The sequence below is a fragment of the Simochromis diagramma genome, unplaced genomic scaffold (genome assembly GCF_900408965.1).
Source record: "Simochromis diagramma unplaced genomic scaffold, fSimDia1.1 OVJJ01000005.1, whole genome shotgun sequence".
Lineage (NCBI taxonomy): Eukaryota > Metazoa > Chordata > Actinopteri > Cichliformes > Cichlidae > Simochromis > Simochromis diagramma.
In genome coordinates this window covers 934,561-955,363 of record NW_024387097.1, presented here as the reverse complement: position 1 = coordinate 955,363, position 20,803 = coordinate 934,561, and the positions used below count along the sequence as shown (strand labels likewise).

The following is a 20,803-nucleotide window of genomic DNA, read 5'->3' as shown; positions in this document are numbered from 1 at the left end:
AGACAGAGGATCTTTCAAGACAAAGACTACAACTCGCTCCAAAGGAGTCACAGCAACATACAGCTGCCAGTGCAACGCAGCTCGTTGGCCCTTGGTAATTTTCTACAACATTTTGGATGTGTCAGCTTACAATGTCCTGTGGACTGAAATCATCCAACACTGGAATGCCAGCATATTGTACCGACGTCGGCTTTTCCTGGAAGAACTGGGCAAAAGTCTTGTCACTCCCAAGACCCAGAGGCGAGTCAGACCAGCAGCTTTTAACAGGAAGAGGCTGCCATGACCAGTTGTGGTGAGCGAAGGAAGTCAGGATTAAAGACATGCTGTGGCAGAGAGCCAGAGATGAATAATAAGTTAATCTGCATATTTATTCAATGCAGAGTGGTGTATAACATCTTGGTGCCAGATACTCCATGGCTCAGTGGGTGAGAGCTGTTTTGGTAGCAACAGGGGGACTAAAATAATATTAGGCAGGTTGTCATAATGTTATGCCTGATCAGTGTATATAAAGCTTTTTCCCACATACTGATAAAGTACTCTATCCTATAGATGTAAGTGCTGTGTGCACCTTGGATTCATACCTATGATCGATTTAGAATAACCAGTTAACTTTACATGCATGTCGTTGGACCAGGAAGGAAGCCGGAGTACCTATAGGGAGGCTGTAGGAGGCAGAGCAGGTCACCAACTGATCGGAAGGTTGGTGGTTCGATCCCTGGCAGTCTGCATGCCAAGTATTCTTGGGCAAGACACTAACCCCAACTTGCTCTCCGATGCATCCATCGGAGTATGAGTGTACTTAGAAAGCACTGAGTGTAGATTGGGTGAATGAGGCATGTTATATAGAGAGCTTTGAGTACTCCGGGAGAGTAGAAAAGCGCTATATAAGAATCAGTCCATTTACCATAGTACCCAGAGGAAACCCACAAATGCACCACCCAGAAAGGCCTTAGGCACAATAGACTGCAGTGTTTCACTTTTAACTGTTGTGCATCGAAAGATCCTGATTTCCTTGTTATGTATAATGTGATGCAATGTCTTACCTCTCCCACAGCACTGGACAGGATGTGGACAATTTTTTCATGGGGCGTGGCCACCACACTCTGGCTGTTGATCTCGATGATGCGGTGACCAACTCTGACCCCACCCCGTTCGGCAATGCCCCCACGCATTAGGCTGCAAATCTGTTGAAGAGATGTCACTTTTTCTTTAAAAATAACAAATAAAATCACTCAAGAAATGTAACAAAATTGCAGTTATCATGTAACAGAGCCGACACTACTCACAATGCCATTCTGGACACTGAAACCCAGCTGGTAGCGCAGGTCTGGCCGTCTGATGAGTACAGTAGTCACTGGGGGACATCTCACAATATTCAGCTTGATATGAGACTGGTTCTTCAGACCCTACAGGAAAGAGAAGCAGGAAAGAGCAAGTATTGGGATGAATTAAATTCAGCAGCAAATAATGTATGTATACATATTATACATAATATGCACACACACACACACACACACACACACACACACACACACACACACACACACACACACACACACACACACACACACACATATATGTGGTAGCAAGCGCTCTCTCCTATGCAGTGGTCACTGCAGGGCAGCTTAAATAATGGGAAAAAGGCAGCGATTTCGAGCATTTGTCCCATACAGGACACCGTAGTTCAAGCTTCTCATTCGTCCAGGCACCATCTTGGCTCAGTGTTTACTGTGTTTGCTTTGCAAGGCCCAGCAGCAGACTCGGAGTGGTTTATGCCCCAGTGTGTAAATGGTGCGGTCCAAGCCACAAATTGAACGCTTGTGTTCGATCACACAACGCAGAGTCCTGCACTGGTAGTTTTACATACACACACACACACACACACACACACACACAATATATATATATATGTGTGTGTGTGTGTGTGTGTGTATAAAATTTTAATGTTTTCTCTTTATTTTTACTACTTTCTACATTGTAGATACAAACTGAAGGCATCAAGTACTTGAAGCAAGATATATGGAATTATGTAGCAAAGAAATAATTAATAATTCTAAATATGTCTTATGTTTTAGATTTCTGAAAGTAGCCCCCTTGTCAAGGTTCATTTGTGAATTTATTGCCTTCTTAATGGGGTTGGGACCATCAGTTGTGTTGTGCAGCAGTCAGGTTGGTGCACAGCTGACAGGCCTATTTGACAATTGCTAGAATTCATATTATGGCAAGAACCAATCAGCTAAGTAAAGAGAAACAACAGCCCATCATTACTTTAAGAACTGAAGGTCAGTCAGTCTGGGAAATTGATAAAACCTTGAATGTGTCCCCGAGTGCAGTCGCAAAAACCATCAAGCGCTACGTTAAAACTGTCTCACATGTCTCACATGTCTCACATGTCTCAGTGAACATGGCACACCTGTTACCCTTCAGACACTTTCTTCTGAAGCGTTCTTTAGGAGCTGCCCGACAGACGACTAGTGTCGGAGTATCGACTTTTCTGGAGTGCCTGTAAATCTGCCAGCCTGCCTACTGGAGCCTGTGGATTATTTTCGCTGGTGACTGTACCGAGTTTTGTTTCCTCACCAGGATTTTCGTCTGTCTGTTTCTCTGGGTCGCCTCGTTTGGTTTGTTTCCCTTCCGGAGGTTTTTGGCAAACAGTACCAAGTAAGCTCTCCAACTCTCGGTAAAGTCTCTTTTATGCTTTTCTCAGTTTCAGGCAAGACCCTCCTAATTCTCCTGTTCCACTCAGATCGAGTGCGCTACCGGTGTGCGTCTCCTCACCTGCACATCCCGGCTCCACATTCACATTTTATTGTATATACAGTGTCCCTGAAAATGCATCCCCTTCACTGTAAACAAATTGTTTCAACTCTGTGCCTCTGTGCGTTCTGCTCTCTGAGTCCACCGGTATTTTTCATAACACTGGAGGATACATTCATTCAAGTCAGCCTCAGAAATAACAAGTTAACAGCATGCCTACCACAGCATGCTGCAGCAACATGTCATCCCATCAGGTTTGCATTTAGTTTATTTTTCAACAGCACAATGAGTCCAAACACACCTCCAGGCTGTGTAAGAGCTATCTGACCAAGAAGGAGAGTGATGGAGTGCTGACCAGATGATCTGGCCTCCACAGTCACCTGACCTAAACCCAATGGAGATGGTTTGTGATGAGATGGAGCTCAGAGTGAAGGCAAAAGGACCAACAAGTGCTCAGCATCTCTGAACTCCTTCAAGACTGTTGGAAACAATTTCAGGTGACGACCTCATGAAGCTCAGAGAGAGAGAGCCAAGAGTGAGCAAAGCAGGAATCAAAGCAAAGGGTGGATGTTTAGAAGAATCTAAAATATCAAACATGTTTTGAGTTATTTCACACTTTTATGTTTAGTACATAATTCCACATGTGTTCATTCATAGTGTCGATGCCTTCAATGAGAATCTACAATGTAAATAGTCATGAAAATAAAGACAAATCACTAAATGAGAAGGTGTGCCCAAACTTTTTGATGATAGTGTATATTGTACATTATTAGATGTGCACAATAAGGCTTGTAAGACAGCTCAAACTCATCCTGTCTATCTGCCTATTAATGGGCTATTACTACATGCCTTCAGGTTGGCAGTAAAACCATCACAATGTCTGTGAGAAGTCACTATGATCCCTGAAAAGGGTGAAGGCCGGCAGCAAAACTGCAGCCTATGACCCTGGGACATCATTTTTAAAACCTATGTGTGAAAGGACCGTGACACACTGGCTGCTTTTATGTCCTTTTTATTTATGACACACAGTTTTTGCAGCTTCTCCGTTGCACTTCACCACACTTCCCCACTTTCTGAAGGGAAAAAGCTACAGGATCAGCCCAGCAGCTCTCCCAGAAAGGCAGGTGAGGGAGGAGGGAGGTGCAGGAGGTGGAAGGCCTACTGTTTTAGAGTCGGGTTTCCACCTGACACAGCCTCCCATTTCTCACTGAAAGTATCAAAATGCTGCAGTTAATGCATGGGTCACACAAAGCATCTCTCAGGTGATCTACTCCAAAACAGCTGGGGTATAAATCATGGACAAAGCTTAGGTTTTCAAATAAATTAAAACCCTGTCTGAGTCTTCGGTTGATTAATAAGCTGGAGTGAAAGATTGCTGCCTCGACACCTTCTCCTCTTGTGTCCAGGGACTTAGAAGAGAAGGAGCTAATCCCCATTTCACTGTTTTACTCTTTGGTGCAGTGGTAGACCAGTGTTGGTCAAGTTACTTGAAAAAAGTAATCAGTAACTAATTACCGATTACTCTCCCCAAAAAGTAATCCTGTTACTTTACTGATTACTTATTTTCAAAAGTAATTAGTTACTTAGTTACTTAGTTACTTTTTAAAAACACAATTTACAACCTGAATAGGTGATAAAGCGATAGATCTTTCAGCCCAATTCTACTTTTTCTACATAATCCATCATACAAAATGTAATCAAATGGAAAAGTCTCTTTTTAAAACTTGTTTTATTAGTTTTAATCTTTTAACTTTATGCATCAAGCAAAAATTAAATTATCTGCAACATTCTCTGACTGGAAGAAATTTGTTTAATATTTAAACCTATTTTCTGCACATTCCAGCACATAAAATAAAATATTTTGTGTGTTTACACTCAGTCTTTCAAATAGATGCAAGTAAAACACAGCAGAAAATAAATAAAGTCAAAGACTAGCGGTCCTGTTGCTCTATTTTCACCTGTAAAGCAGGAGTGGGGTAGGCGGAGGGTTACCCTGGTGCAGGTGTGCCGCGGTCAGTGGAAGAATCCACGAGTTTCTCTGTGAGTTTCCCATTACGTCGTAGCTACTCGGAGCTTGCTCGGAAGTTTAGGGGTTTTTTTTGCTGTAAAAAGAAGTTTTCTTCCCATGCAGTGAACAGCGGATGCTAATGTTTTTGTCACTTTTTATGGAATCAAACTCAAAGTAAGGTCAGTACTTCCACGCTTTAAACGCTGCACGCTCATACTCTCCCACAATCGATATGTGATCCATTGTTGATCTGCACACAGCTGTTGCCACGAACGGTGCACTCGCTTACGTCACTGTCGTGAAACATTCTCTCAAAAAATCACGGTTTTAGTAACGCAGTAACGCAGCGTTCCTACGGGAAAGTAACGGTAATCCCTTACTTTACTCGTTACCTGAAAAAAGTAATCAGATTACAGTAACGCATTACAAGTAACGCGTTACTGCCCATCTCTGGTGGTAGATACTATATAGTTCCTTCTGTGTGATTTTTTATGTTAGGTTTGTTTTTTGGTGGTCTGGGAGCTGACACGGTCTCTCAGAGGATGGGGTTTTATGGACATAACAAGAGAAGCTGCAAAGAGGTGTGTAAGACTGGAACTCCTGGTCCCAACTGTGGATAGTCACGTTTTAATAAATTTGATCAGATTTATAGAAACGAGAGCTGCTCAGTCCAATGTTGTATTGATGCTCTACCTTCAGCTGCACCGACTACAGGGCCCTTGCTAGCTGTAGGTTTTTCATAGGTGTGAAGCTGACTCTCCAATTCTGTGATCCTTGCCTCTAGAACTGTAAACAGGTTACATTCATTACAAATATAGTTATTACTAAATGAGGCTGAGGAGTAACTAAACATCTGACACAATGTCAAGGGACCGCTGAAGAGGCTAATGCTGCAAGTAAGTCGGCTACAAGCTAAGCTAGCGAGTCTCTAGCATCACAGTGACTCACTACTGTGAATGTAATTAGCAGGTAAGAAACACAACTAAACAAGTTCATCTGACCAATGAAACCGGGAGAGAACTTTGAATCCAAAGAGCATCTTCAAGCACAAGATAAATCCCAACATTTGTAAAGATAAGCTGCTTCAACAGACGTCATTGCAGCTTTTACGTGTCGCCAGGTATTAGACCCCTAAGTTCCAGGAAAGCTCTGAATGCTGTGAAGTTGTACTGGATACACCTCTGCCCCAAATTGGGGGTAGTTCCTCTGGACTGGCAGATGTGGAGATGGTCTCTCTTAGATATGAAATGCTTGCTCTAACTTCAGCAGATCATACTCAGTCTTCCTATGAAGGCCTATGCCCTTCATAGGGGAGAATGTGTCCCTTTGTCAAAACTCAGTTCAGAAGGAGCAACTTCTGTCTAGTCCTGGGACACTTGCACAACTGGTCTGTACGTGCTCTGTGGTCTTGGTGCAGACTCATAATCATGTTGCTGGAATGTTCTGTGGTTAGTTTGGGAGCATAGATTATAAATCCTGTTGCTTCAGACTATTTGGTCCCTGTACAGCTGTAACATCAGCATGGTTGCTTTGCTAGAGTCAGACTCTTTCCCTGTGAATGCCAAGGTTGTATTTTGTCGCCAATTCTGTTCATAATTTTAGAATATAATAGAGAGCAGCCAAGAATGAGGAGATTTCTGGTTCTGTGGCTTCAGGATCTTACTTTTCTTTGCAAATGATGTGGTCCTGCTGGTCTTATCATTTGGTGACCTTCAGCTTATTTGCAGCCAAATTCAGTGCAGGGAGATGGGAATTAACACCTCTGTTTTTGAGGCAAAGATTCTTAGCAAGCAGTGGGTGGAGAACACGCTCAGGTAGGGGATGGGTTGTTGTATCTCATGGAATTACACATGAGTGGAGGAAGTGTGGAGATGGAGAGACTGAATGGTGCACAGAGTGCTGAGCATGAAGCCAAATGAGATTGGAGAGCTGGAAATGAGCCTCCACCAATGGGTGCACATACCATACATACCTTTATAATGCTTTGGCAGGTGGACAGTGGCAGTCCCACCAAACTGGTTCCATTGATTGACATGATCTGGTCTCCTATGTTCAGTCTGCCAGACCTCTCAGCTGGCCCAGCATGCATCATGTTGGCAATAATGACTGTAGGTAGGATGGAGCCCCATCCACTCTCCACGATGACCACGCCCAGAATCTCCCCCTTAGCTTTCTCTACAAACACCTGTGGTCACAGCAGGCAGTCGACAGGCAGAGAGAAACAAAAACAAATCATTTTAAATTACGTTTCATTGGAATTCATTTGTCTGAACTATCATGAAAAAAGGATGCCATATTAATTTGTCATTCTAATCTCTACTACATATTCAGCAGTACAGACGTGATTATGCCAACCTGTGGATGGAAAGCAGAATAAAAAATACTGTTATGAAACCAGAAATGTTTGAAAATACATGCAGCCCTCTCACGTTTTTGCAGTTCTCAGATTTGGAGAAGTGCACGAGGTCATCATTGTACATGTCCTGAGTGTTCAGCAGGTCACTGTATTCCTTTTGGCTAAGGTCCTCAGGGTTAATGCCATTGGCCCGTAAGAATTCTTGATAGGCCACACTAAAGGCCTGTCCAATCGACTGGGCAATTAACTGGGCCTAGAGGACATGGCAGAGTTAGAAGATATTGGAAAAAAAGTTTTCAAAGACAGAAGTATGTTGTTGGACTCACATCCTCAGACTCAAACACATGGCAGATCATCTTATACTGGCGCTTGCTGTCTTGACTTGGCTCTGAGGTTTCCACGTTCTCCTCAGAATCAGTGCGAGGCATCCTGCGCCGGGCCATCAGAACCACTATGTTGCCAATGTCAGCAATGTAGGAGATAGTCCGCAAAGGGTGGTCCATCATAGTTTCCTTAAAGGCATAGAAACATTTACAGCCCTCCTCATGTGTACAAGACGCAGATTTTCTGCATTTGTTGTAAGTACTTTAGAATCTAACAATATATGTTATTGCATTTAAACCCCATAAACAGTGGGTGTAGGAAAGTGAGGTAACGTTTGCAAACCATATAAAAAATGATAGATAAACGATATACATGAGCTTCTTGCTTTGTCCACTGTTATGCATCACAGTAATATGAGGCGCCAAACATGTCAACTGTTGCAAAACAACCACATCTTTGATTCATCTGTTCAGAGAACATTATTACCAATGATCTAACATACGGACCATTAATCTGATGTTAACACAGATGTTACCACAACACTACACAAACTGCAGAATATGCAAAAAATTAAACGGTAATATAGATGAAAGGGAAACGTGTGCCTGCAGTGTGAGTGGGTACCTGAGAGTCAGCGTTGAGCACTTTTATTCTCTGGGTAGAGATGAAAAGATCCACCTCTGTGAGAGGCTGAGGCTCACCCTCAGGTTCCTACACAAACACAGTCAGAAAGCAGTATTAGACACGGTGACATGTCTCAAAACCAGTACAGCACACGCGATTAGGCAAACATGACCAAACAGCTAAAGTGGTCAGTAAAAGCAGAGAAGTGCACTGCCTTCAGTTCTGGGTTTAAACTGGTCACAAACCGGCTGTGTGCAGGCAGGAATAGGACCCAAACACTAACTCACAGAAGAAAACGTGAACGCAAAGTAACACAGCTTTATTGCTGAATGCAAACCAATACAAAACTAAACCAGGGAAAATTCTAACAATAATACGGTCCAGGAAACACGGAGAGCCACGAGGGACACGGAGCAACACGTGACTGAGGGAGATGCTGACATAAATACACAGATAACGAGGGACGTGGGAGCACACGGGGAACACAGCTGACACGAATAATCATAACAAGACAGGGGAAGCCAGACTGAACAGAGTGAACATGAAAACACGGGACCTTCACAATAAAAAAGGACACATGACGCAGGAGAGGCAGACGAGAGGGAACGCGAGGGAACGTGAGGGAACACGAGGGAACGCGAGGGAACGCGAGGGAACACGAGGGAACGCGAGGGAACACGAGGGAACGCGAGGGAACGTGAGGGAACACGAGGGAACGCGAGGGAACGCGAGGGAACGCGAGGGAACGCGAGGGAACACGAGGGAACGCGAGGGAACGCGAGGGAACGCGAGGGAACACGAGGGAACGCGAGGGAACGCGAGGGAACACGAGGGAACATGAGGGAACACGAGGGAACATGAGGGAACACGAGGGAACGCGAGGGAACGCGAGGGAACACGAGGGAACGTGAGGGAACGCGAGGGAACGCGAGGGAACGCGAGGGAACGCGAGGGAACGCGAGGGAACGCGAGGGAACGCGAGGGAACACGAGGGAACACGAGGGAGAGCACAGACATGACGGGCGGGGGAAACATGGATAACATGAAGGAATAAAAAGCAGAAGAACTCACACAAAAAAACAGCGACACACAGAAGGCAAAGACACAAGGGGAGCCTAGATGTACAAAGGTTAACATAGAATAAACTCAGGATACCACTAAGAATAATGGACCATAACACAACAGAAACACAAGGGACTCAAAACGCTTCAAAAGGACCCCGAACCATGACAAAACTGAGCAATCATTAATATTTATTAATCGTTTTAGTTTCACGACACAAATTAGGTTCCTGCACTTGCCAAATCTCACTGATTTTATTACATTAAATTAATAAATAAGCCTGTGCTCATCCTGCAGTATAATTAAACTCCACAAACTACAAACTACAACAAATCACATGAGTTATTTTGTCCCATCTAAGAAAAAACGAGGGCATATACTGTGCTGCCAAAAATATTTGCCCCTTCATGATTTTTTGGTTTTTGAATATTATTTGTTTTATTTATGTTTTATCGATAAAACGTTAATTTTAACCAGTGATGAACAAAATAAATGCAAAATGCAGTTTTTAAATGATGTTTCCTTTAAGATCATGAAGTAATCCAGGTCTGGTCCTATGTGGAAAAGTCATTTTCCCTTAAATCTAATAACTGTTGTTCCACCCACGGCAGCAAGAACTGCAATCAAGCATTTACAGCGTGTCTTTTGTATCACGAGATTGGCCCAGTCTTCTTTGCATCTTTATTTGGTTTCTGAGCATGAAAAGCCTGTTTAAAGTCAGACCAAAGCATCTCTTCTTCTTGGTGTATTTTGGTTCATTGTCTTGTGATCGTTGCTCCACCTGAGCTCACAAACTCTTGGCTGGACATTTTCATTCTGTTAACAGGGCAGAATTCACGGTTCCATCAATTACTGCAAGTCATCCGGGTCCTAAAGCAGCAAAGAATCCAGAGGCTTTCACACCAACAATACCTGCAGTTTGCAGTGGTTTCTTCTTGAAATTCTCCCATGAATATCACGGCACACAGTCTCATGCTGTTGAATGTTGTTTTGGGTTTTTGTGCCCTCCTCCTTGATGTGCTCATGGAGTTTTTTTCTATTTGTGGATGATGTCTGTTGTTTGCTGGAGTTACTACACTTTTATTCCTATCCTTAATCCTCCTGCTGCACATCATTTGGACCTAAATCTTTCTGTCAAGCCAACTGACACAAGTCACTTTTGAGTGAGTGAATCTAACCAGCATCATCAACTTAAATTAAACTGATGTTCTCAAGCAAGTTGATACTTCATGTTGCCCTCCACACCGTCTAGTCTCACATTCAGCTCATGACAAGCCTTTTCTAGTGCTTTTGCCTCCTTTGTCTTTATTCTAGACTCTAACTACTCCTGACTATTCATCTTTGTCAGCCTCGTCCTCTAAATACTTTCCAGTACTTCCTCCTTCCACCACCAAGTCTCGCCTTCTTTGCTACCTTTACTCATCTACTTAATGTCTAAGTTCATTTGTTATTTGCTATTTTAATGAACAATAAAAAGAATCATAAAAGCACTTCTAAAAGAACAATGAATCCATTAACAGACAGTAAAAAATAGAAAGTGGACTTGCAGAAATAAAGCTAAACACTTCTTTGCAAGACACAGAAGGTTCTGAACTCTGAAGAGAAAACGGAAATCAAGAGGTGAACCTTCTGTGAAGATACAGTGGTTTTCAGACATGTTGAAATTCAAGGAAAAAACAGTTCGAGACGTCAAATATTTGTCCAAAAAAAAGAAAAAGTGCTTTGGATGTTTTTAACCAGGACATCAGTCAAAAAGCTGCAAAAGAAGAAGTCTTTGTGAAACATGTTTAGGAAAACACCCAAAGTTTTACAGGAAGATCACAAAAAGGAAGAGAGAGAGAAGTGCAGTGATGAGCATGGGGAGAGTGTAAAAACTCAAAAAACGCTGAGTCAACAGAAGGAACAAATGAAGCTACATCAAACAGATCAAAGCATGGAGCATGTACTCCTCTACAGTTGTCCCAGTATGGATATCTACATCAAGTGACCCAGAGAATGAAATCCTCGTTTATGCACTACATGATGACCAAAGCGTTACCACATTCATCATGCGAGAGGCATCTGGGAACAAAACGAGAGCCAGTGGAGTTAAAGCTCTCCACACTTTCATCCAGAAACACGATCATCCCAAGTCAGAGCTGAGCTGCACTGCAGGTGAGAGGTTTCTGCTCGTCAAAGGTTTCTCTCCCTGTAACCTACTCAGTGCAGTTCATTCCTGCCAAAGTCACATTCCTACACCTCTGGGAAACAGTGGTCTCGACTATGCATCCATCGGAGTGTGAATGTTAGCTAAGCAGCACTGAAGTATAGAAGAAAGTGCTTGTATGAATGGGTGTGAATGAGGCATGAGGCAATACTGTTGCTGTCTAATGTTAAGTACATTCAATATATGCTCCGTTCAGGACAAAGACTGGGACCAAATGTTAAATTATAATGTTTCTAATTCAACATTATGCAGGTCATCTATTGTGCGACCTGCAGTCAGGTTGTTGACTCCTAAAAAGAGACACAGAGCACATACCACAGATCATAGTTGTGGCCATGTGCTCTTTAGCTGCCATGATGCCAGGTCTCTCTCTGGATAAATAATAACTAACTAATAACAGGGCTTACAAGGCCAAACCCCACAAACCCCAAACGTGTCAGAAGATTCAGACTGTTACCTGCATCGAACACGTGGATTTCTTACATGACAAAAACTTTTCTATTTTACCAAGAATGAGATTTTCCAGGTTACATAGACAGTCCAACGTGTCCAATGTCCAACATAAGACATGCAACGTTGGCATTTAGGTTCAGCAAAACGATAATTCATCAGAATGACATTTTAAAAGTATCAAAGGACAACGATAATCATATAGACACTGAAATGGACAGAGAGTAAAACACATGAAAAGCTGCACTCAGCAGTGATAAGGATAAGACAGACATGTAGGTACTGCACCTTCTTCTTGTTCTGGGCCAATTTCTGAGCCATCTGCCAAGCATGGAATAAAGCACACAGGACAATCACGGGTTAGGTCAATACACAGTAAAACATGGATTTGTGTATTAAATAACTGTCAATGGTGCGCCAAAAGGCTAATGCTCCAGCCTTTCAACAACCTCTATATATATACAGAATATTAATGATTAACAAACAAGGCTTGTCTAAGTCACCCAGGCTTGTAAGCAGCACAGTAAAATTGATTTAATGCAGTCGGTTCCCTAGATTTCCCAATGCATGCTAACCATGTGCAATGGAAAATATCCATATGGAGATTTTACTGTTTATTTGTGGATAATGAATTGGATGCATAATATTTATTCCCTGTATATAGTAAATAATACACCTCATGTAGTGTGAACTTCCACAGCCCACAGTGCTTTATTTATAGTGCCTTTTGTGTGCACCAGTAGTCCAGCAGCTCTTGAGCCACTTTGGCGGACTCACACTCCGTCACTTGCTCTGTCCACTCTTCTCCCTGTAAGATCCCAGCACCCAACTCAAACAGGGGAGACATGATGAGATGATGGAGATCAGCCTCCCCTGACACCACACCCCGAACCCGCTGCTCAACCCCTCCCCTGCAGTCGAGCCATAAACCACACCCCGCCACGTACCCCCATCACTTGACATAGAGCGGGGAGCCGAGGTTAAATCTTACTGCACGTCTGTCATTCTCCTTTGCAGATATCTTCGTGCAGTCATGTCCATGTCTTTGTCACATCCATGCTATTAGTTGCTTATCAATCATTTCAAATGCTTGCAGCCTAATCTACAGTCCTGCCATCATCACCGTCCTAGAAACACTCATATAAAAGCCACAGCAAAAGCAGTTCTCTTGTCAGCAAGGGCAATCTAGCTCTGGCTTTAGCGCTGGGCAGTTGCACTTGTTTCCATTCTCTCATCCACAAACCTTAACATGCCCCCATCAGCCAGTTTTGCCACCGGGAGCAGGCGATAGCCTGCTTCAGCAACAGCACGCAAATTTCTCCCATTTGTGTCTTTAATATTCGCACAAGTGTCGAAGAATCAGAAAGGTAAAGTCCAGTTTAAGTTGTCAAGGGTAAAATGAAGGGAATGGGGACGAGTTGTTGCAGTCCCTTCATTTTACCCCGAGCACTCGGCTATGACGAACCTCTTATCTCTTGCTGTTTTGCAATCATCTTACTTTTAGCTGAAATTTTCTTTTGTTAACACTAAATCCAGACTCCATATATTTCAGATCATACTGACAGTCCCTGTTAACGAGCTCACATTCCCAGACTAATCAGCCCATTTATTTCAGCAGCCCAATCATTCAATCAGTCATGTGTGGTAATATTATTTAAGCCTGTTTGACCAAATCAACTTCCAGCAGTTATAAAATTCATTCTCTCACCTGCAGAGTGGTTTTAATTGCATGCACTCAGCATTTGCTTATTCCCCATTGGTTTAAAGTTGATCAGTTTTTTTAAAGCATAACCCAACTGAAAACTATAAATGTTTTTAGCTCTAACACTCATACCGTCACAGTCCTGGGTCAGTCAGTTTGAGTTTTGCATTATTACTGAACTTTGATTTTGTCAGTATTTATCATTTCTAGTCCTTTGGTTTCTGTGTCAGTGTTCTTTGTATTCTCGCCCTGAGTCTGTGGACGCAGTGATTTGGGGTTTGGTGTATTATCATTATTATTATCATTTGTGGACTCATGTTCTAGCTTTGGGATGATTTGTGTTCTGGTTCTGGGATTCTGGGCTGGTGCTCCCCCTGTTGGTCCCTGGTGTTAGTGTTTCCTCTGTGTCGTCAGGTTAATCAGGTCCAGCTGTGTCTCACACCTGTGTGTGATTTCCCAGTGTCCCTCTGTGTGTATTTCATGTGCTCGTTACTGGTCCATCTGTGTTTGTCTCCTGGAAAACTGTCTGTGAACTTCTTGTGTTTGCCTTTTGCAATAAACCTCCCTCACAACTCCAGTAAATGCCTGCATTCGAGTCCTCTTTCCCACTGTGTTCCATGGTTGCTCTGTCTCCCCTGTCAGCTGTCTGCGTCTATGTCTTGTGTTTCCTGTTTTACTTTGTAAGTCTGTGTCTCATGTCAGTGTGTCTAGTTTGGCTTCCCCTGGTCTTATTGTGTGTGATTACTCCCAGCTGTGCTCTCCTCCTGTGTCCCGTTCCCTCGTCATCCCTCTGTGTGTTTTAGCTTTGCTGTGTATGGTTCCCTCTGAGATCGCCGGCCCTAGTTTCTTGGTTTTGCAGTGTTTTGTATTTAGTTCCCAGTTCCTAGTTTTTGGTTTTGCAAGTATTTTTTGTGCACGTTTTGCCACTGCAATAAAGCAGCCTCCTTGAGTTTATTCCTCTGTCTGTGGACAGTGTGTCCTGCATTTTGGGTCCTACATCCTGCCTGCCACAGCCGTTTCATGACAGAACGACGCAACCACACAATGGACCCAGCAGCACTCGTGCCGTCTGAAGAGCTGGATCAGACGTGGATCAGCTATGCAACCAATGGCTGGATTTTCCTGAGGAGGAGTATCGTCGCGCTGTAGCTAGCCGGCTACAGCGACTGGTTTCTGGTCTCCCCTGGCTACTGAATTCTCTTCACCTGCTTATACAGGACTTTCTTCTTAATACACTGCATCTCCATCCCCCAACTGCAACCGCTCACCTGCCCAGCCTGCAGGAGGACGAATCAGGCGATTCGCAGGGTCCTCCCTCTTTCCAGAGAAAACGGCCTTCACGCCGCCGTCACCCCTCGCTTGCTGAGCAATTTCAAGTGGTGAGCGATAATGACTGTTTACGCGCACACAGCTCACACCAGCACAGGCTTTTTATAAAGCACTGGGGCGCAGCCACATCAGAACTTCTCCACATCACCATCAGTTTCCCCTGCCTCTCCACCTCCTCCTTCTCGGTGGAAGCGATGTCCATGCCATGGGCAGTCATCCCCAGATGTGGTGAATCAAAAAGACTGTGTTCCTTCTGCTCCTTCTGAGCCGGGACTTAATAACCGTGTGTCAGTCATTCCTGAGTCTATAAACTCTGTCTGCTAACTCCGGATTTATAAAGTTAGAAATCATCAATTTCTTCCGAGGCCACATTTTCTGGCTCCATGGATTGTAGAGGAGTTTCTCCTGCTCCTTCAGAGCCCAGGGATATAATAACACATCCAGTTAATGTTGGCTTCGAGTCTGGGAGACCGATTTTCCCCAGGGCTTCCCCTGACTTGAGTTGCTGACCTCAGCTGGCTCTGGACCCCCGGAGGTCACAGAATCTGCACAGATTCAGTTATTTGGGCTTAAATCTTTTCTGTATGACAGATTTCAGATTCTGATATTTAAGACATTTTCTGTTGTGATTCCATAATTTGATATAAGTTCTTGAACTGAAGTAAAGTTTTCATCTTAAAGAACATGTTCTAGGTTTTTGTTATCCCCTTCCTATGCCCTGACAGAAAAGGTAGTATTTTCTATATGTACTGATCCAAACAGGTATCAGTTTACATGGGATAAGTTATCTTTTAATTCCCATAAGGCTGTCAGGGAGGTGTTTCAGTTAAAGCTTTATTATTATAAAGCAGTTACGATGCTTAATACTGGAACTTATGAAGGCAGATTATATATTTTACTTTTCAAAATAGTGCGTGTTGTGGGTCCAGCCATCGACTGTCTAAGAAGCCTGATTTAATGCAGTTTGGGTCCTCCTGGTTCCCCATCAACAGGACCCAAAGGTCCAGATGAACAGAATCAAGGTTTTGGGATCTACTTACCTGAAACATTGAGCATGCACCCAGACACAGGCTTCAGTCAACACTGCATCGTCATGCTCGGTGCTGCCCAGATTCATGTTGGGTCTTGTGTTATTAGAACATAGTTTTAAATCACGGAGCCCAAACAATAAATTACTGATCAGCTTTCATAGGGATTTTTTGTTTTTTCAAATACAGATAAATTATAAAAATATTTCACTGTTTATCAAAACAGGGAATGATGTTTTCCCCACTGCTGGATGTTATTGTTGCGGGTCTCTCTATGAACACTGTGAATGTTTGTAAATAAACAACTCTGCCCTTCAAACAGTCAAAAGTCATTTGATTTGCACAAACCGGACTTTGAGAGTAAAGAGTTGCATGCAGGGGTTTGGAGCTGCTGCAATGCTTGCGATGCAACACTTTCATGTGCATGGTGCCTTCTTTGTGCTCGTGGAAAGTGGACGCAGTAAATTCTGCACGTAGGAAATAAATTTTTTTCTCATGCTGAAGTTTTGAACTATAAATACACAATGCTGCAAGTCGTCAGAGTTGTTCTGGAGCGAGGTCGATACAATGTTACTCGTGGTTTTGATGTTTTGGCTGGTTTGTATACACAGACACTGAATTACTGAGTCTGGGACTCTGTGCAGACAACTTCACACTACAGTGTGTCTGAGCCTGAACTATGTGTGTTTTACCTTAATCCGACTGACAGCTTCCTGTGCCTGCATCATTCGGATGTTCTTCGATGGTGTCTTATCTGACAGCAGCTGAGTGGAGCCAAGGTAGTTGGCTGCAAAGATGATTCCATCAATTAGGTCATCTGGGTCACAGGGACCTGGAACTGGAGTATGACACAGAGTCACTACATGATACACACATACACAAAAACGCATAAAGGCTATACATAAGTGATTTTCCTTCAGATAGGAACAGCTTCTCCTCAGGCTGAGTTTGACTTTTTATAGGATTAAAGTCCTGAGGAAACATTAAGCACCCTTACTGCTTCCATAAGAATGAACAGGGTACAGCAAGGTGATGATAATGACGCGCACGTGATTAAATGATCAACAGCAAGTGTAACCCCATCATTAAAATTAGAACTTCTGACAGTTTGGGGCTCTGAAGCAGTCAGAGCTGAACAAACCAAAGTGGAAATGTTTGGTCACATCTAGCAAAACCACACACAGCATATCAGTGCATAAAGTCACTAACTGCCAGCCACAGTGGTGATTGGGATTTGTAGCCATAGGAACTACGCAGCTTGCAGTCACTAAGTCATCCATGAACTCCTCTGTATACTGAAATCAGACGGGAAACGATCTGTCCAATAGCTGATGCTTGGCCAAAGCGGGGTCAGCGAACGGCTGATAAAGAAAAGGTGCTGCTATAGGCCGGGCAAAGTCCTGACCTCAACTCAAGAACTGTTCACAAGCAAATGCCAGCAAGCTACAATGAACTAAAGATCCACAATGATGTAACCGTGTCGTAAAGTCATACAGAAAAAATATTTAAAGTCATTGCTGCTAAATGTTGTGGTAGAGAACAGAGACTGATTGGGTGTATTTGTTTCCTCATCACTGCAACAGTATCCATGTTTCCAATATGTAACAACATCATCGACCTCTGTGGGAGCAGAGTTCATGTAGCTGCTCTGCTCTGTCGGTACGTGGCAGACCAGTGGCTCCACACTGTTTTTGCTGGGCCCCCTTTGTTTTACAAGAAAAATGTTCACCCCCCCCCCCCCCCCACCACCACCACCACCACCACGCAAACACATCCTCCAACCACACACGCCAATATTTTGCTCCATTGCGGTTTATTTCATACCTCAAACATTTAGTAAACAATTAAGCAAATACAAGTAATCTGCAATAAATTACAGGCAGTAATAAAATAAACTACTAACTCTTTTACGCTGCGTCCGCACCTACACGAGTATTTTTGAACACGCAGCTGTTTCGTCCACGTAGACGGCGTTTCGAATCACCGAAAACTGAGATTTTTTAAAACCCTTTTTTGCGTTTACGTGTGGACGAGGAATACAGAGTTCAACACGCAACGTCAAAGGTATGCGCCTTTTTTCATGTCATGCTGTGGCCACGTTATTGTTTACATGAGATGAATTGCAGAATGGCAGATAGAGACAAAATACTGTTAATCTGACTGTCTGCAGGTTTTACACGCAGTTACTGTCCCTCCATTTACAAAGGCAGAGGCGTCACGGTGTCATTATTTTACTGTAGTTGTTTTTTTCCTGTGTAATAATATTCAACATTGATATCAACACATTTTTCAAAAAATGCCTCTCTGTGCAAAATGGGTTCAAAAACATAAACAGCTGTGGGATCCTGTTTGTCTGTGATTTGAACAAATCGTGGCAGGATCAGCCTGATGTTATTTGTATCCCGCTGTAACTTTACTGTATAAAGACCAAACATTTCCAACATGTCAGGAGCAGTTAGTCATTACAACAAGTGTTTGTGAACTAAAAATCACAAATGTGGGATCCTGTTTGTCCGTGATTTAAACAGCCCAGCGCTGCTCACAGGGAAACCCAATCCTGCAGGGAGACCTACCTCGGCACGTGTGCAGGTGAAGCCAAAGGGAAGATTTGCTTCACCATATTTTCTAGTCTTTGGTGTGGAAGGAAGTTGGTTTGGAAACATATTCAGTGATGCTTCATCTCCTGCTTTGCGTTTGTGTGGGAGCCCCGTCAAAAACATGTCCGTTATGCCAGCAGTGTCTAAGAGTTCTTTTTTCTTTTCATACCGCGCCCCCAATTATTACAATAATACAGCCTTGAGGCGACTGTTGCTGTGATTTGGTGCTTTATAAATAAATTTAATTGAATATATGAGAGTTATGTTTTTAATTTTCAAGGACGTCCTTGAAAATTCCTTTTCGCCTTGTATACAGCAGACTTTAAGTACAATTCGTAATCCTGCCACATCCAGAAATACTTGGATGACACTGTTATTGAAGTGTGTGTTAGAAATGGACAGGAATCTGAAAATAGGGATCTTCTAAAAGTTTTCAGCCACCAGAGTCTTCCCAGAGATGCCTCTTCACACACTGATGCACCATCCTGGAGTATTTTATCCTTTGTTTTACCGACTTTTGAAATCTTTGGACTTGTCCTGCACTTTGGGTTCTCTCACTTTCACACCTAATACAAATTATTTGTGACAGTATTGTTGTAATTTTTATTAAAAACTGGAAAACAAAGCATTTTAACTTTTGGTCTTTTCCCTGTGGTATCAAAGAGTTTGACTCATCTTTGCCCAAAAGTGGAATCAAAGCACTTAACATCCAGGTTTTTGGTTAAACTGATGTCATGTTAAAACAGAGTTTATCTGCATGTTATTTAATAGTTAATCAAGCTTGATTCTAATCAAAGTATAGTCACGAATAAACGGATCAATATGATGAATAATACAATGCAGTTTGAGTTATGATGTGTTCTTGGCTCTCTGTGTGTGGGAGTAAAAGACAGATGTGAGACTCTGTGACTTTAACGTGTATGATTTAAAAGGAAATAATACAGAGTGCACTGTGATTGTGAAAGTGTTCCTGTGTAACTGAGACGTCAGGCTGGAATTATGAAGACGCATGATATTCATGTGTGACTGAGCTACAGCGTGCAAATGTATATGCAGCATAGAAACAGGAAAATGTGTTGTTGTGTTGAAATGAGTATAATGGCTGAATTTTGCTCCAGTTGATCTGTGTGAAGATCAGAGCAGGAACGACAGAGTGGCTCAACATCGGGCCGTGTGAGTGTCACACAGGGTGACGGTGGTGCTGAGGAGGGGAGGCAGAAAGAACTAAAAACTAACCAACTAGTCTAAACTAAGAAACACTCAGATATTGAGTTAAATGTAAGAACCATTTAATGGACAATGTCAAAAACGAATGAAGGCATTTCAAACCATGAATCGCATTCTTCAGTGATGAATGATGCTGCTTAACTGTGCAGCCGTTCAATATGGCATGTTACTACAGAAGATGTTCACGTATTACTAAAGTACAACAAAATAACAAAATCATTTAAATAATTTAAAAAAAGAATAAATCACAACTGAAAAGTGTGGTGCACTGTGCATTATGTCGTGGAAAATTCATGACAACCACTTCAATAAAAGTTAAACAACAACACAATAAATAATCCAGACATTTTCTTCTGCTTATCTGAAGTCAGGTCGCTGAGGCAACAGCCTAAGAAGACCTCCCTCTTACTCCAAACACTGAGCTGTTACCAGCACATCTGTCCAGCATGTCCTGGGTCTACGCTGGGGGCTCCTCCCAGTAGGACATGCCCAGCTGGAATAGCTTACAACTGAGCTCCTCACCCTAACACTAAAGGAGAGTCCCTCAGAGAAAGATCAGTTTCTTTGTATCTGTGGTCATATTCCCATAGATCAGGCTTAGCCTGGGCCATTAATGACTGACATATGAAATGATCTCATATCATGGAGTTGTGGGGCAATTTGAAACTCACCTTCTACATATGTGGGAAAGGACGCAAGGCTTCTCCTGGACTGTAAATGAAAAGACAAAAGTATGTTAATTGTTAACTGTGTGAGTTGACTACTGAACGAGTAATCCAGTGTTGACCTCACCTCTTTACTGGTGGGAGAGGTTTCAAAGCTGTCGTGCTGTAGCAGGTGCTGACTGGAGGACTCTGCTCCTGGTGGAGAAGGTGACGCTGAACCAGGCGACTGCAAAAGAGAATGAAAACAAGCACAATAACAAACACATTTTAATGCAGATCTGTGATTTCTTACTACGTAGAACAACATTCAATTCAGTCTTATTTACAGTGCTAACTTTACATCGTAAGGTAAAGAGCCTACAGTTTAATAAAGAAATCTGACCAGTCACACAACCCCTATGAGCAAGAATTTGGAAGTGGGAAAGAAAAACTCCCTTTTAAGATAAGATAAGATAACCTTTATTAGTC

The 20,803-nt window shown here is 42.8% G+C and overlaps 1 protein-coding gene across 3 annotated transcripts in view; it reads right to left on the bottom strand.

Annotated features, from left to right (window-relative positions):
- The window catches only part of apba1a (amyloid beta (A4) precursor protein-binding, family A, member 1a), a 29,784-nt gene extending 8,981 nt beyond the window's left edge, over positions 1 to 20,803 (bottom strand). Inside the window, exons 1-10 of one of the 3 annotated variants that reach the window (XR_005698012.1) lie at positions 20,463 to 20,802; positions 20,342 to 20,381; positions 16,539 to 16,684; positions 12,076 to 12,108; positions 8,070 to 8,156; positions 7,448 to 7,633; positions 7,195 to 7,374; positions 6,738 to 6,950; positions 1,287 to 1,406; positions 1,044 to 1,184 (exon numbers count right to left, since the gene is read on the bottom strand). Coding sequence is in view for 2 of the 3 variants with exons in the window: in XM_040046548.1 (XP_039902482.1) it covers positions 1,044 to 1,184; positions 1,287 to 1,406; positions 6,738 to 6,950; positions 7,195 to 7,374; positions 7,448 to 7,633; positions 8,070 to 8,156; positions 12,076 to 12,108; positions 16,539 to 16,684; positions 20,342 to 20,381; positions 20,463 to 20,642 (1,326 nt within the window). In the remaining variant the exon portion in view is untranslated. Of the gene's footprint in view, positions 1 to 1,043; positions 1,185 to 1,286; positions 1,407 to 6,737; positions 6,951 to 7,194; positions 7,375 to 7,447; positions 7,634 to 8,069; positions 8,157 to 12,075; positions 12,109 to 16,538; positions 16,685 to 20,341; positions 20,382 to 20,462 lie in introns of all 3 variants that reach the window. The other 2 variants (XM_040046548.1, XM_040046550.1) reach the window with 2 other exon arrangements.